The 23,159-nt window shown below is 42.9% G+C and overlaps 1 protein-coding gene across 1 annotated transcript; it reads left to right on the top strand.

Annotated features, from left to right (window-relative positions):
• The first annotated feature begins 20,638 nt into the window (after positions 1 to 20,638).
• On the top strand, positions 20,639 to 21,679 carry MOS (MOS proto-oncogene, serine/threonine kinase). Its single transcript, XM_024742683.1, has one exon. It carries the CDS (start codon positions 20,639 to 20,641, stop codon positions 21,677 to 21,679), a length of 1,041 nt encoding a protein of 346 aa, XP_024598451.1.
• The last annotated feature ends 1,480 nt before the right edge of the window (positions 21,680 to 23,159 follow it).

The raw sequence follows: 23,159 nt of genomic DNA, 5'->3' as shown, positions 1-23,159 counted from the left end.
TGGCCAAAAAGCCGGAACAATTTTAGCAAGAAGATAAAGTAGTATTGGATTATAACCCGAAGTATAAAGTAAATATCCATGACTACCTACTGATATAAATAAATGAGTGAATGAAAAATAAGTGAGGGAGAAGAGACATATCTCTTGGAGAGAAAAATCCAAACACAACCACGTTATTCCCTGCCCCTTAAGAAAGGGCTGCACGTAGGGACTTCTTTCTAATAAGTATAGCATGGAAAAGGGGGTAAAAATAAAAACTTTATAGAAGAGAAACCTGACAGATACGACCTCAGCCAATGATAAAGAACAGCATCGAAAGGGGGAAGTCGTGTTGATATTACGTACCCTCAAAATGATGTGATGAAAATGGCAGTTGACTTCTATGGTCTTCCTTTCAGAAACCCGTCATCCCAATCTAATCATGAGAAAAACACCAGGCAAATCCCAAATGGGGGACATTGTATAAAATACTTAACCAGTACTCCTCAAAACAGTCAAGGTCATCAGAAACAAGGGAAGTCTGAGGAACTGCCACAGGCAAGGGAAGCCTAAGTGGCCATGACAACTAAATGCAATGTTTCCTGCATGGGATCCTGGGTATTTGTCAGACGCTGTCTCTAAGACTGAGTGAAGCAAGCCCTGTCACATCCAGAAAAACAACTGACGGCATTTGTTTCTTCTGATAAAATTTGCTTTCAAGAGAAAAGTGAAATTTTGGAAACGTTTTATCTACCACCTTGATTTGGTGGCTTCCCAGTATGATGAGATCAGGGGTGATATTAACAAATGTGATTTTTTGGTATTGTGTAATGAAATGTGTCAACATTTGGAAGGTTTGCATAACTCAGTGAACTATTATTTTTTTCAAATGACCAATGTTACAAGCTCATGCCTGGGTGAAAGATCCATTCAGTGTTCAAGAGATACCATTGGATTTTAATGTAATACAGTACAAAAAGTACATTGTTACAGTTTCAAATTCCACGTGGCAACTAACATGTAAGAAACTACCACTTGCCAAGTTTGGATACAGTATCAAAGTAGAATATCCACAATTATTTGAAAACACTAATAAAAAATGCAACTGTGCACATCTCTGTGACACTAGTTTTCTCCATGTATTTCATCCAAAACCACATCTCACAACACACTGAATGCAGAAGCAGGTGTGAGAATCTGGTTGTCTTCTATTAAGCCTGACCTTCAGTTAAACGTACTTGCAAAAATGTTAAACAATGCCACTCTTCTCACTAAACTGTTATGCTTTGCAAAATAGTTGTTTTTTATTAAACAAAAATTCTACTCCTGGAGTAGAGGCAAAGAAAAGAAAGCTATGGATCCATTTTTGTTTTGGTTTGGGTTTTTTTGCTTTGTTTTTTGTTTGTTTGTTGTTGTTGTTTTTGAGGGGTGGGTGTTTTCTTGCACTTAATGGTAGTCAGGCAGCACCGTTTGTGGCAAATGGGAGGCATGTAAGGATAAAAGCCAAGCTCCCTCTGGGAAAGCTTCTGCTTTCCTAGCAAAATGACAGCCATGGCTGGCTTTTTCCAACATCCTGCCCGGATGCAGCTGTGATGCTGAAGCCGGCACACTAACGTAACATTAAGTCCTCTGACAGCTCTGACCATCTCCTTCTATATTTCACGTTACATGAAATAATCCTTCGTTACTTAGACCGATGTTAATTAGCTATCCTGTTACCTGCAGTAAAAAGCATTTCATGCTGATACATGACCTCACATATCTGGGAACAGGTAACTCAGGATCCTCAAAGGGACAAGAATTCTAATGTGGGAGTTGCACAATTCTGATTGGATGAACTCGAATTCTCTTCCTTCCCCTTCCTCGTTTTAGGACCCCTCGAAGCTGATATCCACACGGGTAATAAGGACTTACAGAATCAGGGAGGCTAAATTCGGGATTTGCACTCAACAGGACAGCGCCCCGAGCATCCTCCGTGGTTCTCCCCCCGCCCCCAGTCTTCCCCCAGGTCAAAGAGCAGAGGGGGAGTGTGTACTGCTGTGTCTGCAGTGTCACCACCCCTGTGTGATGAATCCCAGTGAAGTTCTGAGTGGTGTAAAAGTTGGGGAATAATCCTTTTAAAACCTCTTATAATGGCTATTAAATCATAAACTTCCTGTCATTAATAAAACTAAGGACCAGTTGGTGGTGGTGGCCCTTTTTCAGCGTCAGTCAGTGGCATAGCACTAAAACCTCATGCGTCACACGGATGTTTGACAGAATCGGTGTTTGTCCAGGGACAACTGTGTGCCTCCTGAACCCGCCCTAAGGGGTCACGCTCCTCAGTCTTTGTGTTTCTTGTGCTAAACCAGCAACTCTAGATAATGAATAGCCCCCATTACTTTTCCATTCACTTATAAAATCTGGTAGATGCCCCAGAAATATCTTGGGACGTTCATTCAAAAGTTTAAATTATATATATATATATATATATATATATATATTAATATTAGTCATAAAAAGAATGAAATTCTGCCATCTGCAGCAACTTGGATGGGCTTAGAGATTATTATGCTTAGTGATATGTCAGAGAAAGACAAATACTGTATGATAGCACTTAAACAAACAAATATATATGCAAAACAGAAACAGGCTCAAAGACATAGAAAACAAACTAGCGGTTACCAAAGGGGAGAGGGAAGGGTGAGGGAAAATTAGGGGTATGGGATTAAGACATACAAGCTACTATGTATAAAATAGAGAAGCAACAAGGATATATTGTATAGCACAGGGAACTATAGCCATTATCCCTTAATAACTTCTTTTAATGGAGTATAAACAACACGATGCTGTATACCTGAATCTAATATAACACTGTAAATCCACTATACTTCCTTTTTTTTTTAATGCCGTAATATTGAAACATCCTGGAAGGAGGAAATCTATCTTTGAGAGTCCCCTGGACTTTGCCTGAATGAGAAATAAACTTTGTTTCTTAAAAAAAAATTGTTTAAACCACAGACTACACGTAAAGGCAGCTCTGGCTTTGCCCTCCCCAGCTCTATGTATAAGTTAATACCTACTCATCAAGTCCAATACTGAGAACTAACAAATTGCTACAATGGATTCATCTACTGTAGGCTCCTGTTCTGAGTGCGAGGGTCTAGGCACACACGTTTTCCTGATTCTTCCTCATCACTACAGTGCAGGGCGAGGGGGATGGATAAAGTCTCTAAGTTTTACGTGCCATATCATTAACTGCTCACTCTCTAATGAGATTTCATGAGTCTTAGACTTAATCATCTTTCTGAGACCTCTCGAAAAGTCTACAGAAATTCAATTCGAATAATTGTTGAGCATCGTGGAGAAAACAGGAGTTTTATTCATCAGTGAGCAGACAACCCTCCCGGGTCAAGAGTTACATTTACAGTCCCCTTCTACTCCTCAGAAGCAGAGATTTTCTGAAGTCAGAGCTCCTGGATCTGGGCTTCTGCTCAGCCTCTAACGCCCCATAGGCATTTGCTTTCAGAACAGGAAGAGGGTGGATTGCCAGATCTTTGGCACTCCCTGCTGGCCACATTATTGGGCCACCACTATTCAAAGGTTGAGAATTGTTCCAGTTGGTGCCAGCACTGTTCAAATGCCTCTTTAGCTGGATGAGCAGTTCTGGCGTTATCTCCTCACGGATCTGCATTATCCCTTGGGAAGTTCCAATCTAAGCACATAATCCAGCAGGTGGAGAGCCAACACTTCCAAGCTCTGTCAGGAGATATGATGAGATGCTTCTTATAAAATGAATCCCGGGCTCTTAAGAACACTCTCTGTAACCACCGAGTTTCAAATTTCCTGTTTTCCCAGCCACCACCATCGAGTAACCAGCAGCCACCATAAGTGGACACCTGCTAAGCAACCCACCTAAGTTTACTTTGTCAGCTCCAGGAGAAAACTCGGCTATTGGGCACCCGCGTCATTCCCCCCTTGTTCCTAATGGTTCCATCCTTCTAAGGTGTAAGGCCTAGGGACCTGCCCCTGTTCCAACTAGCCAGGTAAAGGTGGAGCCCTACTCAGCAGAGTCCTGAGAACTCCACACAATCAGCTGTCATTGGGGGAAAGGGTGCCAAGGAAGCATCTCCCTGACTCTAACTTCTGAAGGCCTGTATGTAGATCTGCCATCACATTACTGTATGGGAATTCACTCTGAACTGCTGATGCCTAAACTGTGAGTTTCATATCTAGAGAGTGAGGTGCAGCACAGGGTTATAAAAACACCAATTTTCTCCTTAGGGACAGTTAGAATTTGGAGTACCCTAATCCGGAATTCACATTGCAGAGTTAGAGAACTAGCACGTCAAGATTATGATGGAAATATACATCCAAAGGTTTGTTAAGGGATACAAGGAAAGAAATCATTGGTGAAACTGATGTCTTCAAGATATGTGCCTAGTTATAGACTCTGTGGGGCCCAGGACGCTTTGAATGAACGAACAGAGTGCAGGTAACTCAGCACTCAGGTGTTGTTGGCAGTGCTCAAGAATCCCTCCACTTCTAGAAGACTTGGTGGGATGACCTGACAACCAGGTTGGAAGAACGTGTGTCTTCCACAGAGCGCATCTGTCATGCGTGGTGTCCAGGGGACACTAAGGCACTGCCTGCAGCCCTCTTCAGGACTCGGAATGTGCCAGGAGACCCCTCTACTGTCAGCCTTCTTTCAGGACTGCCTCAGTGGAAAAGCCCCCGCTTGCCCACCATCACACCCCTTCCACGAGGGGAGTCCTTACTCAGTAACTGGTCAGTGTATGTGAACAAGTCCCTGGCCCCCCCTTTCCTCAACTTGGAACACTTCTGCAGGATCATCCCAGCTCTGGAGCAACCTCACGTGACTGCCTCACAGCCCAGCTCATCTCTCGGGCCCCTCCTGCTTCCACGGGTCCAAAGAACCCTCTATAAAGAACATCTTGCACAACAAGCTCCATGTCAGCCCATCTCCCAGGGAGCCCACCCGGCCACAGTTGAGTCAGTAGTGGTCTACTGGCACTAGACCCTCCCCCCTCAAAATGCAACGAGTTAGGACTCCTGGTAAGAGCGAGAGGCAGATGGGCTCCTGTATACGGTAGCAGAGCAACTGTTAAAACTTTTACCTGTGATGAACTGGGATGGTCCTGGGTACCCTGCCAGTATCCTGTCCGAAATACGGAGTAAATGGTAACTATACGAATAGTTGAATCGGGTGGCAGTTGCTAAAGGCAGTGGACTCTTTGACAAAAGACGAAGCGTCTGGGACTGCTTCAGCCCCTATTGAACTCTGTAAGTGTGAAGGCCTGGGGCTCCCTAAGTAGAATAAAAACACTCATCTCCTACAGCCAGAAGGATACCGCACATACTTATTGCAAATACCTTTTTCCCCACTGTAGGGCTTGCAATTTTATTTTCTTAATGGTATCTTTTGAATTGACTCCTGATTTCCTTGTCCTATCTTTGTCTAGCCTAAGACTGAAGATTTTATCCTATATTTTCTTATAAAATTTTTAGTGTTTACATTGAGGTCTGTGATTCTTTTTTTTTTTCATATTTTATTTTTATTGACATAGCCCCAGTAAACGTTCCTGCTAGAGGACCACAGATATCGTCAAGGGCCATTCTTCCTTTTTGGACAAGGACAGTGAAACCTACGTATGAGCCCTGAACATGCCCAAAGCCACCTGTTACCTTGAGCCCACTCTGAATCTGACTTCCTTTCTCACCTTGACTGCATAGTTTACAGACTCCCATTGATGAAGACGGCAACATGCCGTCCAGTATGGCAAAGGTGGTTCAGAAAGACAAATATCATATGATATCGCTAATATGCAGAATCCAAAAAAAACTGATACAAATGAACTTATTTACAAACAGAAACAGATTCACAGACTTATAGGTACCAAAGGGGAAAGGTGAGGGGGAGGGATAAATTGGGAGTTTGGGGTTGACATATACATACTACCATATACAAAACAGATAGCCAACAAGGACCTACTGTAGAGCACAGGGAACTCTGCTCAGTGTTCTGCAACAACCTCAATGGGAAAGGAATGTGAAAAAGAATAGATACACGCATATGTATAACTGAATCACCCTGCCGCACACCTGAAAGCAACACAACACTGTAAATCAACCACACCCCAGTATAAAATAAAAATTTAAAAAAAAAATGGAAGCCTTCCCTGAATCAATGTATTAACTTTAGATGAACATTCTTCACTGCAATGTCTTTCTAAAGGGACCTCAAACAAAAGTCATTTTAAAAATGGGTGGCTCTCTTGACCAAACTTCAGTGTTGGTAAAATCCTATTTTGTTTTCAACTAGAGGCAGCTCCAAAGTCCCATTACAGCAGTTGGTTAACTGCATTGAGTAGTAGGGTCTCTCACTGAGGAGAGTTGAGATAAAAGAAGCAAAAGTAGAAGCCAGGTGCTGGCGTGACTACAGCGGTGACCACAGGCTCCACAAGGGCAGAAAGCTTACTTATCTTATTTACCACAGCAAACCCAGTATGAACAGTGTGATCCACTTCCATTTCACTTTTGTGGATGGTGTAAAATAAGGATCAAAGTTACATTTTTTCTGTATGGATATCCAGTTGTTCCAATACCATGTTTTAAAAACGCTACCTTTTCCACCTTTGAATTACCTTGGATACTCTGTCAAAAAATCAATTGACTCTATGTAGCTGGACCTATTTCTGAGTTTGTTATTATGTTCCGTTGATCCACATTCCATCCTTATGCCAGTACCACAGTCAGGATTACTTTGCTTTCTGGTAAGTCTTGAAATTAGACAGTGTCAACTGTCCAACTTTGTTCTTCTCTGTCAAAGTTATGTTGGCTATTCTAGATCTTTTGCATTTCCATAGATACATTTTAAAATCAGATGATCAGGAGCTTCCCTGGTGGTGCAGTGGTTAAGAATCCACCCGCCAGTGCAGGGGACATGGGTTTGAGCCCTGGTCCAGGAAGATCCCACATGCCGCGGAGCAACGAAGCCCGTGTGCCACAACTACTGAGCCTGTGCTCTAGAGCCTGGGAGCCACAATTACTGAGCCTGCGTGCTGCAACTACTGAGCCCACATGCCACAACTACTGAGCCCGCGTGCCTAGAGCCCGTGCTCCACCACAAGAGAAGCCACCACAATGAGAAGCCCGTGCACCGCAAGGAAGAGCAGCCCCCGCTCACCGCAACTAGAGAAAGACCATGTGCTGCAACGAAGACCCAACGCGGCCAAAAATTAAATAAGTAAATAAAATCAGACGATCAATTTCTAAACACAAGTGCTGGGAATTTGATTAGTATTGCACTGAATCAATGTAAAAATGAAGAGTGACTGACATGTTAGTATTTAGTCTTCCAATCAATGAACACGGTACATCTCTCCATTCATTTAGGTCTCCTTTAATATCTCTAAGCAACACTTTGTAGTTTTTAGTGTGAGATCTTACACACATTTTGGTAAACTTATCACCATCGACACGTTTGCTGATGCTATTGTAAAAGAGTTGCTTGTATACTGACCTTGCAACTGCCACCTTGCTGAATTCATTTATTATTTTTCCATTTCTTTTTTTTTGCAGATTAAGATTTTCTCCCTATATATCTATTCAAATTTAAACATTCAGTTGTAGTGTTTTTTTCAAATACTTATTTATCTTTGGCTGCGTTGGGTCTTCGGCTCTGCGCGTGAGCTTTCTCTTGTTGCGGAGCATGGGCTCTAGGCACACGGGCTTCAGTAGTTGTGGCACACGGGCTCAGTAGTTGTGGCTCACGGGCTCTAGAGCACAGGCTCAGTAGTCGTGGTGCATGGACTTAGTTGCTCCACGGCACGTGGGATCTTCCCGGACCAGGGCTCAAACCCATGTCCCCTGCATTGGCAGGCGGATTCTTAACCACTGCGTCACCAGGGAAACCCTCAATTGTATTTTAAAGAAACTTTTTTTAAATAAGAAGAATCTTTTACATTTAGCCACATATTTACCAGTTCTGATCATCTTTATTCCCTTATGCATGTCCAGGTTTCCATATGGTATCCTCTTCCTTTTGCTTAATGTACTTCCATCAACACTTTTTATAGTGCAGGTCTACAGGAAGCAAAGCCTCTCCAATTTGTTTGCCTGAAAACATCTATTTTATATACATTTTGAGCAGTTTTTGCTAAAGATTAATAGATTGATGCCTAATTTTATTCTCAGCAATTTAAAGATTGTTCCCCTACCTTCTAGACTGCATACTTTCTGATGAGAAATCTGTGAAAGCAGAAGAAAATTATGTTGATTATCACAAACGTTACTAAAGCCCCAGCTGAAACACTGATTGTTTTGAGAGCCTCTGAGCCAGAGCGCCCAGCTAAACTGCACTTAGATTACTAACCACACAGAAACTGTGAGATAATACGTGTAAGATATAAATGCCACGAAGTTTGGGGGTAATCTCTTATGCAACAATAGATATCTAATTCAAAGAATATCCTAAAAACTTCCACAAACAACAATCAGTTACAAGCAGAGCACCCAGAAAAAAAGCATTGGACATCTTAACAGCTGCTTTCAAAAGTGTGAGAGAAAATCTATTTCAATATACAATTTGGACCAGACAAATTATTAATCAAATGTCAGGGTAAAATACATCATCAGACACACAGGGACTGAAAAAATTTGTCTCCCACGTAAGCTTCCTCAGTAAGTTATTGGAGGATGTGTTCCACCAAAACAAGAAAATAAAGCAGATGAGGAAGGCATAGGATTCAGGAAAAAGTCCATCCAAACCAAGAGAGAGGCAAAGAGAATTCCAAGAAGAAAAGTAAAATGCAAACCCAAGACGGTAGCTATGTGCTAGGCTAGACCAACCATCCGCTCTAGCCTAGTACAGCTGCGGCAGCATGTTCCAGAACAGGAGGCGAATCCCCAATACACAGTTTACAAGTTGAAAAGGGTTGCCCCTGGGTAGCAAGTGAGAAAGCGAGATGGTGGTGAACTCACATCTCACTGACCTTTAGGGAAATTCTATCTCAATCACTCCTGGGACATCCTGACACCCACCATTTCCCCAAATGTAATTTATTTTCTGAATCACATAAATGATGTGTCCATGAGAAGTGCCTGCTTCATGCAGAATTACTCCTAAGCATTCAAACATTGTTCATAGACCTCCATCTCTGCTTTATTCTGCATTCACTTCTCTCTCAGGTAAGCATTCTCTTAAAGGTACTATTTCTTCACTGCTCTAGAAAATTCCCTAAACTGAGACTCACGGAATCAATCATTATGGCCAAGAGAAAGAGAATATGATGATTAGGCAGGCCTGGAGACCCCAACAAATAAAAAGAACCCCTTAACCATTGGAACTTATGGAGAAGTTAGTGCCCCGAATGACTAAACTGTGCTAACACTCCAAGTGGCTCAGACATGCCTGGTGGCTACCCTGTGATAGTCTTCCCCTTCCCAAGAGTAGCATAAGAACTGATTTATTATAATCCTGAAGGACTACCCTTGAAAAGTCTGAATGGGTGGAGAGCACAGTTGGAAGGGATCGTTATTAGAGCAACAGTCTTTAGAATCCTCTCCCGCAACCCAAACTATAAACATGAAACAGCATGAGGGTGCCAGAGGACCGAGCATCATCACAGCTGAACGTAGGACGTAGACACACTAGGGTAGTTTTTACCTCCGTGCCCCCCTTATTGCCCTGGGTTTGCCAGAGACAGGTCCCCTGGAGAGTGTAGAGGAGACCTGTCACCTTTTGGCTGCACAATATCTAGACTTTCCTAACAACACATTGGTTTCCTTTTTTTAATTAATTTTACTGGAGTATGGTTGCTTTACAATGTTGTGTTAGTTTCTGTCGTACAGCAAAGTGAATCGGCTATACGTATACATATATCCCCTCTTTTTTAGATTTCCTTTCCATTGAGGTCACCACAGAGCACTGAGTAGAGTTCCCTGTGCTATACAGCAGGTTCTCATTAGTTATCTTTTTTTTTTTTTGCTGTACGCAGGCCTCTCACCGTTGTGGCCTCTCCCGTTGCGGAGCACAGGCTCCGGACGCGCAGGCTCAGCGGCCACGGCTCACGGGCCCAGCCGCTCCGCGGCATGTGGGATCCTCCCGGACCGGGGCACGAACCCGTGTCCCCTGCATCGGCAGGCGGACCCCCAACCCACTGCGCCACCAGGGAAGCCCGGTTATCTATTTTATACATAGTAGCGTATATACCTCAACCCCAATCTCCCAATCCACCCCACCCCTGCTCCCCCCTTGGCAACCATATGTTTGTTTCTTTTCCTTTTGAGAAATTACTTCTCCCCACAATGTTTCATGGTCTGATTGAAACAGTATATCCAGGTGCCTGCTTCCCGCAGAGGGAACCAAAGCCTCATGTTCTGGTTTTCCCCATGCTGTACCACCAGGAGGGGAGAAAAGTGAACAAAATTGACCTGTGGACTGCTCCATCCTAAGACTACAAACATGACTGAGGGACGCTCAGCGCAACAGTTGGTGTCTGGCCCTGCTTTCCTGCCCAGGCTGATACAGGGCTTCACGTTTCCTGGTTCTGCAGAAAAGTCCTGGTCCTTGCCCCCTGCTGAGCACGCTTCTGCAGGTTCCTACTGAGTCCGTGACCCTGCAAAATCTTTCCAATAGACTTCTTTTTGCTTAAGTTGGTTTCTACTACTTTGGGGAACCTGAGAAGGCTAACTAATACTAATAATAACTGTGCATTGTAGTAAATTGAATGAGGCCATTCCTGCGTCAATGTTATGCCTAATTTTGTTTCTGTATTGAAAGATTATCCTAAATCCCCCTAATTTTTATAAGCTTTTATGAATCCGGCTAATGCAATCTTCTCTCTCCCTGTAACACCACCAAAAGCAATGATAATTTGATGTATACACTCCCCAGTTTGTGTCATAAGGTGGTGCAATGGAATTTAAACTTATGTCCTAGGGCTCTCCTGGTGGCACAGTGGTTAAGAATTCGCCTGCCCATGCAGGAGACATGGGTTGGAGCCCTGGTCCAGGAAGATCCCACATGCCACGGAGCAGATAAGCCTGTGCACCACAACTCCTGAGCCTGCGCTCTAGAGCCCAGGAGCCACAACTACTGAGCCTGCGTGCCACAACTACCGAAGCCCATGCGCCTAGAGCCCGTGATCCGCAACAAGAGAAGCCACCGCAATGAGAAGCTCCCGCACTGCAGCGAAGAGTAGCCCCTGCTCGCTGCAACTAGAGAAAGCCAGTGCGCAGCAACTAAGACCCAATGCAGCCAAAAATAAATGATAATAAATATTTATGCTCCCGCACTGCAGCGAAGAGTAGCCCCAGCTCACCACAACTAGAGAAAGCCAGTGCGCAGCAACGAAGACCCAATGCAGCCAAAAATAAATGATAATAAATATTTTAAAAATCTTAAAATAAATAAACTTATGTCCTACACTAGATTCAAGTATTATAATTATCTATTACATTGATAATATATTGATTGGGGGTCGGTGTACAAACACGGAAAATAGAGTGTAGGCTTAATTATGCAACAAACCAAACAATAGGAAAGCATAAGTTAAAAGCATTGCAAACATAGAACTGAGCAAGGGACGATACAATCTAAAACCCAAAGCCATTTAAAATGAAGATTTATATGGGCCTTCCCTGGCGGTCCAGTGGTTAGGGCTCGGCGCTTCCACTGCAGCGGGTAAGGGTTCGATCCCTAGTCGGGGAAATAAGATCCCACATGCCACACGGCATGGCCAGAAAACAAAAACAAAAATTGAACAAAACGAAGATTTATAGTAATTTCATATCTTCTACTATGCTTCCCTGACCCTGCTTCTTCTGACTTTAGCTGTTGTTCGAAGTTGGAGCCACGATTCTACTTCACCTGGATCAGCACGCTTGCTAACGTGCCAACTCAACGCTATTCCTTTTGGTGGAAAATAACACAAGTTACCGCCTGTCTGCTATCTTCTATGGGGTCATCTGGGACAAATTATTGTGTAGCCACCCCCTTCCTTGGGTTGGGCTGAATGCGGGGGCCAATATGAAGGCAAGTTATTAATAACATCTGGTCATGTAATTGGACATTGTCTGTAGGCGAGAGCTGGGATCACACTCAATTTTGGAAGAGACCATGCTGTTCTTTTTTGGCAATTTGTAAATTAATGGTCTTTGAAATGTGTCAGTGTTAATTGGGACATATAAACCCCAAATCAGCCTCCAGTCGATCGGTCCACGGACAGTTTAAAATTATACAGTAGTGATCTAATACATACAAAAGCCTAAAATCAAATGTTTCTGTGAATAAAGGAACATATACACTTGACCCTTGGACGTCGTGGGGTGAGGGGCAACAACCCCCATGCAGCCAAAACTCCACGTATAACTTTACGGTCATCCCTCCATATCTGAGGTTCCACGTTCTCAGATTCAACCAACTATGAATCATGTAGTATTGTAGAATGTATTTATTGGGAAAAATCCACATTTACGTGGACCTGCACATCCAAAAAACTATGCTATTCAGGGGTCAACTGCATTTAGTAAGTGCTCGCTGGTATCGTGAGTTGAAGCTCTAGGAAATGTTTAGGTAAAGATTCTACTCATTCCTCCCAGAAGCACCCACAACTCCCATATGACACAGGGACCCCCTTTCACATACTTCATTGTTTCATAGGCGACCCTTGCACACACGCAAAAATAATTCTCAGAAATGTTCTGAGTTGCCCGAGTAAGTGGGTTGCCAAAGTTGCTAAATTAAGTTCCTCGCATTTGTTTCACAAAAAGGTGATTAAAAGAGCAAGCAAAAGGTCCAGAGAAGGCCAGGGAGTTAAGCCCCTGATGTGTGTATGCTTCTCTATTTCTTCGTTCTGAGTACAGATTAGTAGTAAGTGATGGAATCTTAAAGTCTGAGACCGCGATCTTTATTTCCACAAGAATTCAGCATGGTCAGCAGAACTTGTTGCAGCAGGGGGCCTGAGCTCAGCCGTGAGGCTGCAGAATTGACCTTTAGAAGCCTCTGTCTTCCCCTCCCCACCTGCCCTTTGCTGTCTTAGGTCACCACGTAAGGACCCAGTACTCATCTCTGTTGAGTTCAGCAGCCTCTAGCCTCAGGTAAGAATCAGAAATTAAATCTTTTTGTCTAGCCTCTGTTTCACACACACACACACACACCCTTTTTATATCTTTCCTGTGACAGCCAATAAAGGGATTTAATATCCTGTTTTCCTTCCTAGGCTAGATTGACACAACATGGGCACCACCATGTCTGAATGTCAGAAAGGATTTTCCAGCTTTCTTCTGCTAGTCCCAGCCCATCACAGTGAGTGGTCTCTAAAATCCACAATAGTCACACTAGAGATGACCCCAAATTTTAATTTCCCCTTTATGAATCCTGGGACTATGATATACTGAAACATCTGAAAGAAAACCAGGGAAATCACCATGACAACCAGATTGATTCACAGTATCACGGAAAGAGGAGACGGGGCTCTGACACAAGCTACCAAGAAAGCGGCCAAAACCACACTAAACACGTTGAGAGAAATATTGAGGGGAAGCCCTCCAGAAGGTTCTTTCTCCACCTCCTGCCCAAATAGGACCCACTGAGACTGTACCCCAGGCTCCCCGATCTCAACAAGCCCTAAAGACCTTCTAATACTTGGGCTCCTCCTCCGCCAGATTCATCTAAAATCATCTTGTGTGGAGTTCCAAGTTTCCTGATGTTCCACTTCCAAACATGTGGGCCAGTGGTGCCAGGATCGTCACTATAGGAGCACTAGTTCTTTATCTCATGTAAGATTAAGCTTTAAAGCATTAGCACTGAAATCCTCATGCTTTTAAGGAGGCATGCCCTAGAAATAATGAGAACATTCTTTTTGTCCATTATAGAACAGTTAAGTATTTCAGAATACATGAGCATGAAGTAAATCTCTCCTCAGAGTAGTCTAGATTGCAGAAGGTCAGGTGAGAAAGGAATTGTTTGCATTTCAAATTTAAAAGGTCTCAATCTAATAAGAGGCATTGAGAAGACATATTATATATTTTATATAGATATAAATAGATTAAAAAGTCATATTTTTAAAGTTTTAATCTAATAAGAGATAGCGAGTAAGGCAATTTTTAATCACTAAAAAGAATTACATGTATATATACAAAACCTATCATCTATCTATTCATCCATCCAGACACACACACACAAGACTGTAAGCAATTCTGTTTTTACCAACTTAAAAACTGCCTTACTTCCAAAAAGCACTGGGGCGCTGTAAAACACAACTTTGTGTTTACTCCTTTGGTGGAATGTATATAACTATATATGTATTCGTATAAAGCTAAAATTATAAGAATGGGTTTTAAGCAAATACACCTAATTTTTTAAAGCATAGTCAAGCTCAAAGAGAAATATAACACCCAAAGGCTTAAAATTGGAATTCTACACTGTAATTAAGAATTAGGGTAGTGACGTCCCTGGTGATCCAGTGGTTAACACTCTGTGCTCCCAGACTGAACCAAACCTACCTGCTAGTGCTGGAGGGTCTCCTGCAGAGGCAGGGGGTGGCTGTGGCTCACCGTGGGGACAAGAACACTGGCAGCAGAAGTTCTGGGAAGTACTCCTTGGCATGAGCCCTCCTGGAGTCCACCATTAGCCACACCAAAGAGCCGGGTAGGCTCCAGTGTTGGGTGGCCTCAGGCCAAACAACCAACAGGGAGGGAACCCAGCCCCACCCATCAGCAGACAAGTGGATTAAAGTTTTACTGAGCTCGGCCCACCAGAGCAACACACAGCTCTACCCACCACCAGTCCCTCCCATCAGGAAACTTGCACAAGCCTCTTAGATAGCCTCATCCACCAGAGGGCAGACAGCAGAAGCAAGAAGAACTACAATCCTGCAGCACATTCACAGAAAGACAGACAAGATGAAAAGGCAGAGGGCTATGTACCAGATGAAGGAACAAGATAAAGTCCCAGAAAAACAACTAAATGAAGAAGGGACAGGCAACCTTCCAGAAAAGAATACAGAATAATGATAGTGAAGATGATCCAGGACCTCGGAAAAAGAATGGAGGCAAAGATCGAGAAGATGCAAGAAATGTTTAACAAAGACCTAGAAGAATTAAAGAACAAACAAACAGAGATGAACAATACAATAACTGAAATAAAAACTACACTAGAAGGAATCAATGGCAGAAAAACTGAGGCAGAAGAACGGATAAGTGATTTGGAACACAGAATTGTGGAACTCAGTGCCAGGAAAACAGAATAAAGAAAAAAGAATGAAAAGAAATGAAGACAGCCTAAGAGACCTCTGGGACAACATTAAACACAACAACATTTGCATTATAGGGCTCCCAGAAGGAAAAGAGAGAGAGGAAGGACCCGAGAAAATATTTGAAGAGATTATAGTCGAAAACTTCCCTAACGTGGGAAAGGAAACAGCCACCCAAGTCCAGGAGGCACAGAGAGTCCCAGGCAAGATAAACCCAAGGAGAAACATGCTGAGACACATAGTAATCAAACTGACAAAAATTAAAAACAGAGAAAAATTATTGAAAGCAACAAGGGAAAAATGACAAATAACATACAAGGGAACTCCCATAAAGTTAACAGCTGATTTCTCAGCAGAAACTCTACAAGCCAGAAGGGAGTGGCATGATATATTTAAGTGATGAAAGGGAAGAACCTACAACCTAGATTACTCTACCTGGCAAGGATCTCATTCAGATTTTATGGAGAAATCAAAAGCTTTACAGACAAGCAAAAGCTAAGAGAATTCAGCACCACCAAACCAGCTCTACAACAAACGCTAAAGGAACTTTGCTAGGTGGGAAACACAAGAGAAGAAAAGGACCTACAAAAACAAACCCATAACAATTAAGAAAATGGTAACAGGAACATACATATTGATAATTACCTTAAACGTGAATAGATTAAATGCTCCAACCAAAAGACACAGGCTCGCTGAATGGATACAAAAACAAGACCCATATATATGCTGTCCACAAGAGACCCACTTCAGACCTAGGGACACATACAGACTGAAAGTGAGGGGATGGAAAAAGATACTCCATGCAAATGGAAATCAAAAGAAAGTTGGAGTAGCAACACTCATATCAGATAAAATAGACTTTAAAATAAAGAGTGTTACAAGAGACAAGGAAGGATACTACATAATGATCAAGGGATCAAAACAAGGAGAAGATATAACAATTATAAATATATATGCATCCAACTTAGGAGCCCCTCAATACATAAGGCAACTGCTAACAGCTACAAAAAAGGAAATCGACAGTAACACAATAATAGTGGGGGATTTGAACACCTCACTTACACCAATGGACAGATCATCCAGACAGAAAATTAATAAGGAAACACAAGCTTTAAATGACACAATAGACCACATAGATTTAACTGATACTTACAGGACATTCCATCCAGAAACAGATTACACTTTCTTCTCAAGTGCACATGGATATTCTCCAGAATAGATCACATCTTGGGTCACTGATCAAGCCTCAGCAAATTTAAGAAAATTGAAATCATATCAAGCATCTTTTCTGACCACAATGCTATGAGATTAGAAATCAATCACAGAGAAAAAAACGTAAAAAACACAAACACATGGAGGCTAAACAACACGTTACTAAATAACCAAGAGTTCACTGAGGAAATCAAAAAATACCTAGAGATGAATTACAATGAAAACATGGCAATCCAAAACCTATGGATGCAGCAAAAGCAGTTCTAAGAGGGAAGTTTATAGCAATACAAGCCTACCTTTTATCCCAGGGATGCAAGGATTCTTCAGTATATGCAAATCAATCAATGTGATAAACCATATTAATAAATTGAAGAATAAAAATCAAATGATCATCTCAATAGAGGCAGAAAAAGCTTTTGACAAAATGCAACACCCATTTATGATAAAAACTCTCCAGAAAGTGGGCATAGAGGGAAACTACATCAACATAATAAAGGCCATATACGACAAACCCACAGAAAATATCATTCTCAATGGTATAATCTGAAAGCATTTCCTCTAAGATCAGGAACAAGACAAGGATGTCCACTCTCGTCTCTATTATTCAACATAACTTTGTCCTAGCCACGGCAATCAGGGAAGAAAAAGAAATAAAAGGAATACAAATTGGAAGAGAAGAAGTAAAACTGTCACCGTTTGCAGATGACATGACACTATACATAGAGAATCCTAAAGATGACACCCAGAAAACCTGGGAAAGTGGTGCGGTGGTGGTGGTGGTGTGATGAATAGGGAGATTGGGATTGACATATGTACACCAATATGTATAAAATGGATAACTAATAAGAACCTCCTGTGTAAGAAAATAAATAAAATTAAATTCAAAAAATTCAAAAAAAAAGAGACTCTGCGCTCCCAATGCACGGGGCCCGGGTTCTATTCCTGGTCAGGGAACTAGATCCCGAATGCCACAACTAAAGATTCAACAGGTGGAAACAAAAATCCTGCGTGCCGCAAGTAAGACCCAGAGCAGCCAGATAAATAAATAAATAAATAAACAAATAAATAATTTTTTTAAAAAAATAAGATAATATATAATAACTATTATTTACAAAATGATATCAGAATTTTTACCCCAAGTAGAGGCTCTCAAACAAAATCTTTAAAGCATGTAATACTTGTATGCAGACACTCCTCCAACCAGCGCTGCCCTCAGTCTCTGTGATTGAAATGAAATTCAATAAGCTATTAATTCTGTCACCTGCTGTCACATCTTGTGATAAATATGCAGTCACTTGCCAGATGCTGAAGGATCTCTTCACAGTCAGGCTGTCAGTCAAAGAGCAGAAAATGTCAAGCCTCTATTTACTCTTAGAACCTGAGAGCCTTTTCTTACCTGTAGGTGCCCAGTCCCTCGACTTTCCTGTGTTTCATCTGCAATTCTAGGGGAGACAGTGCATCCTCTGTTTTCAACACGTCTTATCCTTTGCCTAATTTATTTCAGGATGACAAAGTTACCGCATTTGATCAGATCAGTGTGAACCCTCCAAATCTTTAGTGTATAACAATAAGGCAACATGCCCTTATGTCTTTAACCTCAAACAAAACTTAAGTGCAGAAAAAAATACTCTAATTAAACTTTAAATTGGTTTAACATGATAAAATGATGTTACTTCAGCCCTGGTAGGGTACATTTTAAACCAATACTGTCTGATAGATCTTATTGTTATAATCCCACATACATCTTTTTATGAGTTTCATAAATAATAATTAGCATTTAGGTATTACTAATCAGGCCCTGATAGTATTTGGAACTCTGTTAATCTTGACAACAATCCTGAGGTAGGCATATTTTCCTCATTTTGCAGACAAGGAAACCGGGGGACAGTAAGAAACCCAGGCCATTTGGCCCCAGAGATTGGATATTCAATTAAATACTCTTGGGCATATTGGCAGATGATGGATCTAATGAACTTGGGATTTGTGAATGGACAGAGCACCATTATTTTCATTAATACCTTACATTTTATGTAAATAATAAAGTCAAACTGTGAAGAATGAATTGTTTATGCTATTATCTTAAAAATAAAGATTATATTATAATAAGTCACATCATTTTGCATTGTGTGTAATACCACGAAGGTTAAGGCACTCCACTGCTCTTATCTGGCTAATATTCACAGCATTCCCGATACAATATAACAGTTTCAGAGCCCTAGATTATAATCCCAACTATACGATGGCTACTAAATACAGTTTGCAATATAGACTTATAGAATATAATTTTGTTCCTTTCTTATTTTTCTCTATTCACTGCCATCCTTTCATATGTCAGGTTTGACACAACTGCATTTCTACTAAAATATTTCATAGTTTACATTTTTTAGATTTTTGTTATTACTCCAGACAGGGCTCCCCAAACTTTGTTCCAAAATAAAAAAGTTTACTTTAATAATTATCCTAATTTCTTAAGTAAAAAGGTTGAGGCTCAAACAGGTTGAATATTATACGTGATAACACATGCTAAGTCAGAGGGGTAATATATTGATAGAACAGAAATCTTATCCTAGGGCTCAAAGGACTTTCAATGGCTTATGTAAATGGATTGTGTTTATTAACATCTTGAAACAAATATACTTCAGAAGCATAGACCTATCATTAGAAAAATGTGGTTACACATCACCTACATGCTCTAAGTGCAGTAAGTCAGGACAGAACTTTACCATTTGATTTTTCAAAAGGCAGATCCTTTCATTTTCCTTTGTTTTTTCTCGAACAGCGTAACATTGTCAGTCTTTGTTCCAAAGGTATGGAATGAAAATTTTTTTTTTATTATAAAAATTAGAACAGGGCTTCCCTGGTGGCGCAGTGGTTGAGAGTCCGCCTGCCAATGCAGGGGACAAGGGTTCGTGCCCCGGTACAGGAGGATCCCGCATGCCGCAGAGCGGCTGGGCCCGTGAGCCATGGCCGCTGAGCCTGCGCATCCGGAGTCTGTGCCCCGTAACGGGAGAGGCCACAACAGTGAGAGGTCCGCGTACCGCAAAAAAAAAAAAAAAAAAAAAAATTAGAACGGAAGAACTTACAGCTGGACAGCACGACCCTGGATTTAATTTCAACATCTGTTTTTCCACATTATAGGGAGGCACATTATATGATTCTGTGCCGCTTTTATTTCTTCGGATTTTTCCTCTCCTGGGATTCTCTCATATTTGTTATTATTTGAAGCTCTGGTCACGGCTCTGAATCATTTTTGTGCTTTTTCCTCCTCTACCTTCAAAACTGCTTCAAAACTTCTGTAAGTCATTTGTTGAGAAGCCTAGAATCTCTTCTGCAAGTGAGCTGGCTGGGTGGACCTGAAGGACTGCTAGGGAGTTGATAGGTTGCTAAGAATATAGCTGATTCACTTTGTTGTATGGCGGAAACTAACACAACGTTGTAAAGGATTTATACTCCAATAAAGATGTGAAAAAAAAAATCTTGCTAATTTGCTACGTAAGCTGCATTTTCCTTTCTCCGATGAATTTAGGGGGCTTGTGTTTTGACCTGTATCAGTGATTCTGTTTGGATCGATTACTTTCAGATTACCATTTTTTATCCCTATATGAACGTTGCACCTCATTTTCCCTGTAATCGGTTCAACAAATGTCAGCTGTTCGTGTTTCAGTTCTTCCTGCCGATAACTGCTGGAAGTAATTTAATGCAGCTGGAGAATAAACTGACAATCATTATAGCCTGCAAAGTGTGAAAACATTTCATTGCACTGTTGTGGTCTCTTTAGTCTGAGGACTGATGACGCTCAGCGGATGAGACTTGGGGGGAAGAAGCCTGCTTTATAATAATTAAAGAAATTGTGTAAAGGAGGGGTGAGGCCTGGGGCCGCTCGGGGCGGTTTATCCGGTGCACCCTTCTCCAGGGCTTCTTTTTATACGAATGCACTTTAAGCGTTGAAGGGAAATGCTTTCATCTGAATGGGATTGTCGTGCTTTGTTCAGGCTGTCTCCCCATCTGATAAAATCCCTCGCTGAGTACCAGCACAGATGGGGCTCATTTGGGGAAGACAGAGGCGGCAGAGGAGACAAACGCTGGGGTGGAGCAGAGGCGGCGGCAGCCAGCGACGCCTGCAGGCCCGCGGGGTCTCCTCTGCCCTGCCCGCTCACCGGCGCCCCGGCGGGGTCCACGCAGCCGGAGGGATGCCCTCGCCTCTCCCGCGGCGCCCTCACCTGCCGGGCGACCTGTCCCCGTCGGGGGACTCGCGGCCCTGCAGCAGCCCCTGCGAGCTCCCGGGGCCGGCAGGCAGGCTCTTGGCGGGGGGCACCCCGCCCCGGGGCCCCCGCCTCCCGCGCCGGCTGGCCTGGTGCTCCATCGACTGGGAGCAGGTGCGCCTGCTGCGCAGGCTGGGAGCCGGCGGCTTCGGCTCCGTGTACAAGGCCACCTACCACGGCGTGCCCGTGGCCATCAAGCAGGTGAACAAGCGCACCAAGAACCGCCTGGCCTCCCGGCGCAGCTTCTGGGCCGAGCTCAACATCGCTCGGCTCCGCCACGCCAACATAGTGCGCGTGGTGGCGGCCAGCACGCGCGCGCCCGCGGGCTTCGACAGCCTGGGGACCATCATCATGGAGTTCGGGGGCGACGTCACTCTGCACCAGGTCATCTACGGCGCCACCGGCTGCCCCGAGGACCAGGGGCCTGCCTGCGGCGCCGGGGAGCAGCTGGGGCTGGAAAAGTGTCTCAAGTACTCCCTGGATGTGGCCAGCGGCCTGCTCTTCCTTCACTCACAGAGCATCGTGCACTTGGACCTCAAGCCGGCCAACATTCTGATCAGCGAGCAGGACGTCTGCAAAATCGGTGACTTCGGCTGCTCCGTGAGGCTGGAAGATGTGCTGTGCTTGCGGGCCCCTCACCACCTGGGCGGCACCTACACCCACCGAGCGCCGGAGCTCCTGAAAGGAGAGCCCGTCACGCCCCGAGCGGACATCTATTCCTTCGCCATCACGCTCTGGCAGATGACCACCCGAGAGGCGCCCTACTCGGGGGAGCGACAGCACGTGCTCTACGCCGTGGTGGCCTACGACCTTCGCCCGGCCCTCTCGGCGGCCGTCTTCACCGCCTCCATCCCCGGGAAGAGGCTGGAGAACGTCATCCAGCGCTGCTGGGGGGCCAGGGCTTCGCAGCGGCCAAGTGCCGAAAGCCTGCTGGTGGACCTTCGCGCTTTAAAAGCTGAATTGGGCTGACTCTAAACCTGCATCCAGATAAGCCTTTGTCTTTGTTTCTATTCATTTTTAACGAAGTCAAGATGTACGAAAAAAACATATAGGTAGGATGAATTTTTAGAAAATAAAGTTCCTAAAAACTCCTTTCATCTCAAATGCTTTTTCTAAGACAAACAGCAGAGCATAGTAGTCCTGGTGGTACTCAGGACCTAACCTTATCCCTTTACAGATACTTCAACAGTCCCATAGTATTGCACTTATTCAAATCTGTTATTGATAAAAACCACTTTGTCCAAAACAGAACTGAATTGGAAAATGCCAAAATTTTCTGTAAGTTCGAATGATATGCTCCATACCTAAATTTAAACGATTAACAGTTTACTTGCTCCCACACCAAATAAGTAAAAACTTTTTTAAAAAAAGACTTGTTTCCCTCCTCCTCCCTCCCCAAAACAGCTACTTGTTTGTAAAGACCTTCACACATAACAATTTACAAATTGAGGTAAATTTATTTTTAAAGGAATAATGTTTTAAATGAGTTCTTGGGATATTTTGCACTTGTACATTCCATGAGTAGAAACATTTTGCTAAAATAAAATACTTAAATATACTTTAAAATACTTCGAAACTGGGTCCCTTTTCCTGTTATTTGGACACAAAAGTAGATGACACAACAAAGAAAGATTATATGATGTGAGAGAAATGATGACCCCCGAGGAACAGTAAAATTTAACATTGGGATGGAGGAGAGCAGACAAGGAGAGCCAGACTGCCCATCCAAGAAATCAAGGCCATGGCTGCTGGTACATGGGTTTAAAAGAATGAGGTGCCTGGACCTTGTCATTAGGACAAAGCTGACTTCCACTGGGCAACAGCACTTTCAGTAAGGGCTTGATGGAGAAGCTGTGTTTGGACTGTTAAGGAGAAGAGAGAAGCAGAAACCTTTAAAAGGGTAAGGTACACAGAAATGTTTTGAAATTGTTGATTTGGTTTAGTTTACTTTTAGGATAAAGGCAGTGAATTTATCTGTGAAAGAAGCAAGAGGAGACAGATAACTGATGAAGTTTAAGAACTTGTGGAAGAAATGAAAAGTAATGCCCAGGGAAAGAGAATGTAGCCTTGGAGAGAAAGCATCTCCTCCTGGATGTGAGCAAAAGAGGGCAGGACAACTGCTACCACAGGTAAGATTTTAAGCAGGAAGAAGGGGACTGGGGAAGTTCTCATCTGTGGACTTCTATTGTTTTTCAGTTAAGAGTGATTAAGGGTAGAGGGTCTACAGAGTGAGGTCATGATTTAGAACTGTCCTTGAGGGAAGCAAAAGGGAGCCGTCATGACTGTGTATAATATTGGTACAGGGCTACCAGCTCTGTCTATGAAGCTGGGGACAAACCAGCCATAGACCAACACCAACAAATGCTTCCCTCGGTGTCCTGTAGCAACAGGAGTTCATGTTGGCAAGTTTAAAATACAATGGATAAAAAAAAAAAAAAATCACAGTGGG

The sequence above is a fragment of the Neophocaena asiaeorientalis genome, unplaced genomic scaffold, assembly GCF_003031525.2.
Source record: "Neophocaena asiaeorientalis asiaeorientalis breed wild unplaced genomic scaffold, Neophocaena_asiaeorientalis_V1.1 scaffold226, whole genome shotgun sequence".
Classification (NCBI taxonomy): domain Eukaryota; kingdom Metazoa; phylum Chordata; class Mammalia; order Artiodactyla; family Phocoenidae; genus Neophocaena; species Neophocaena asiaeorientalis.
This window is presented reverse-complemented; position numbering and strand designations above follow the sequence as displayed.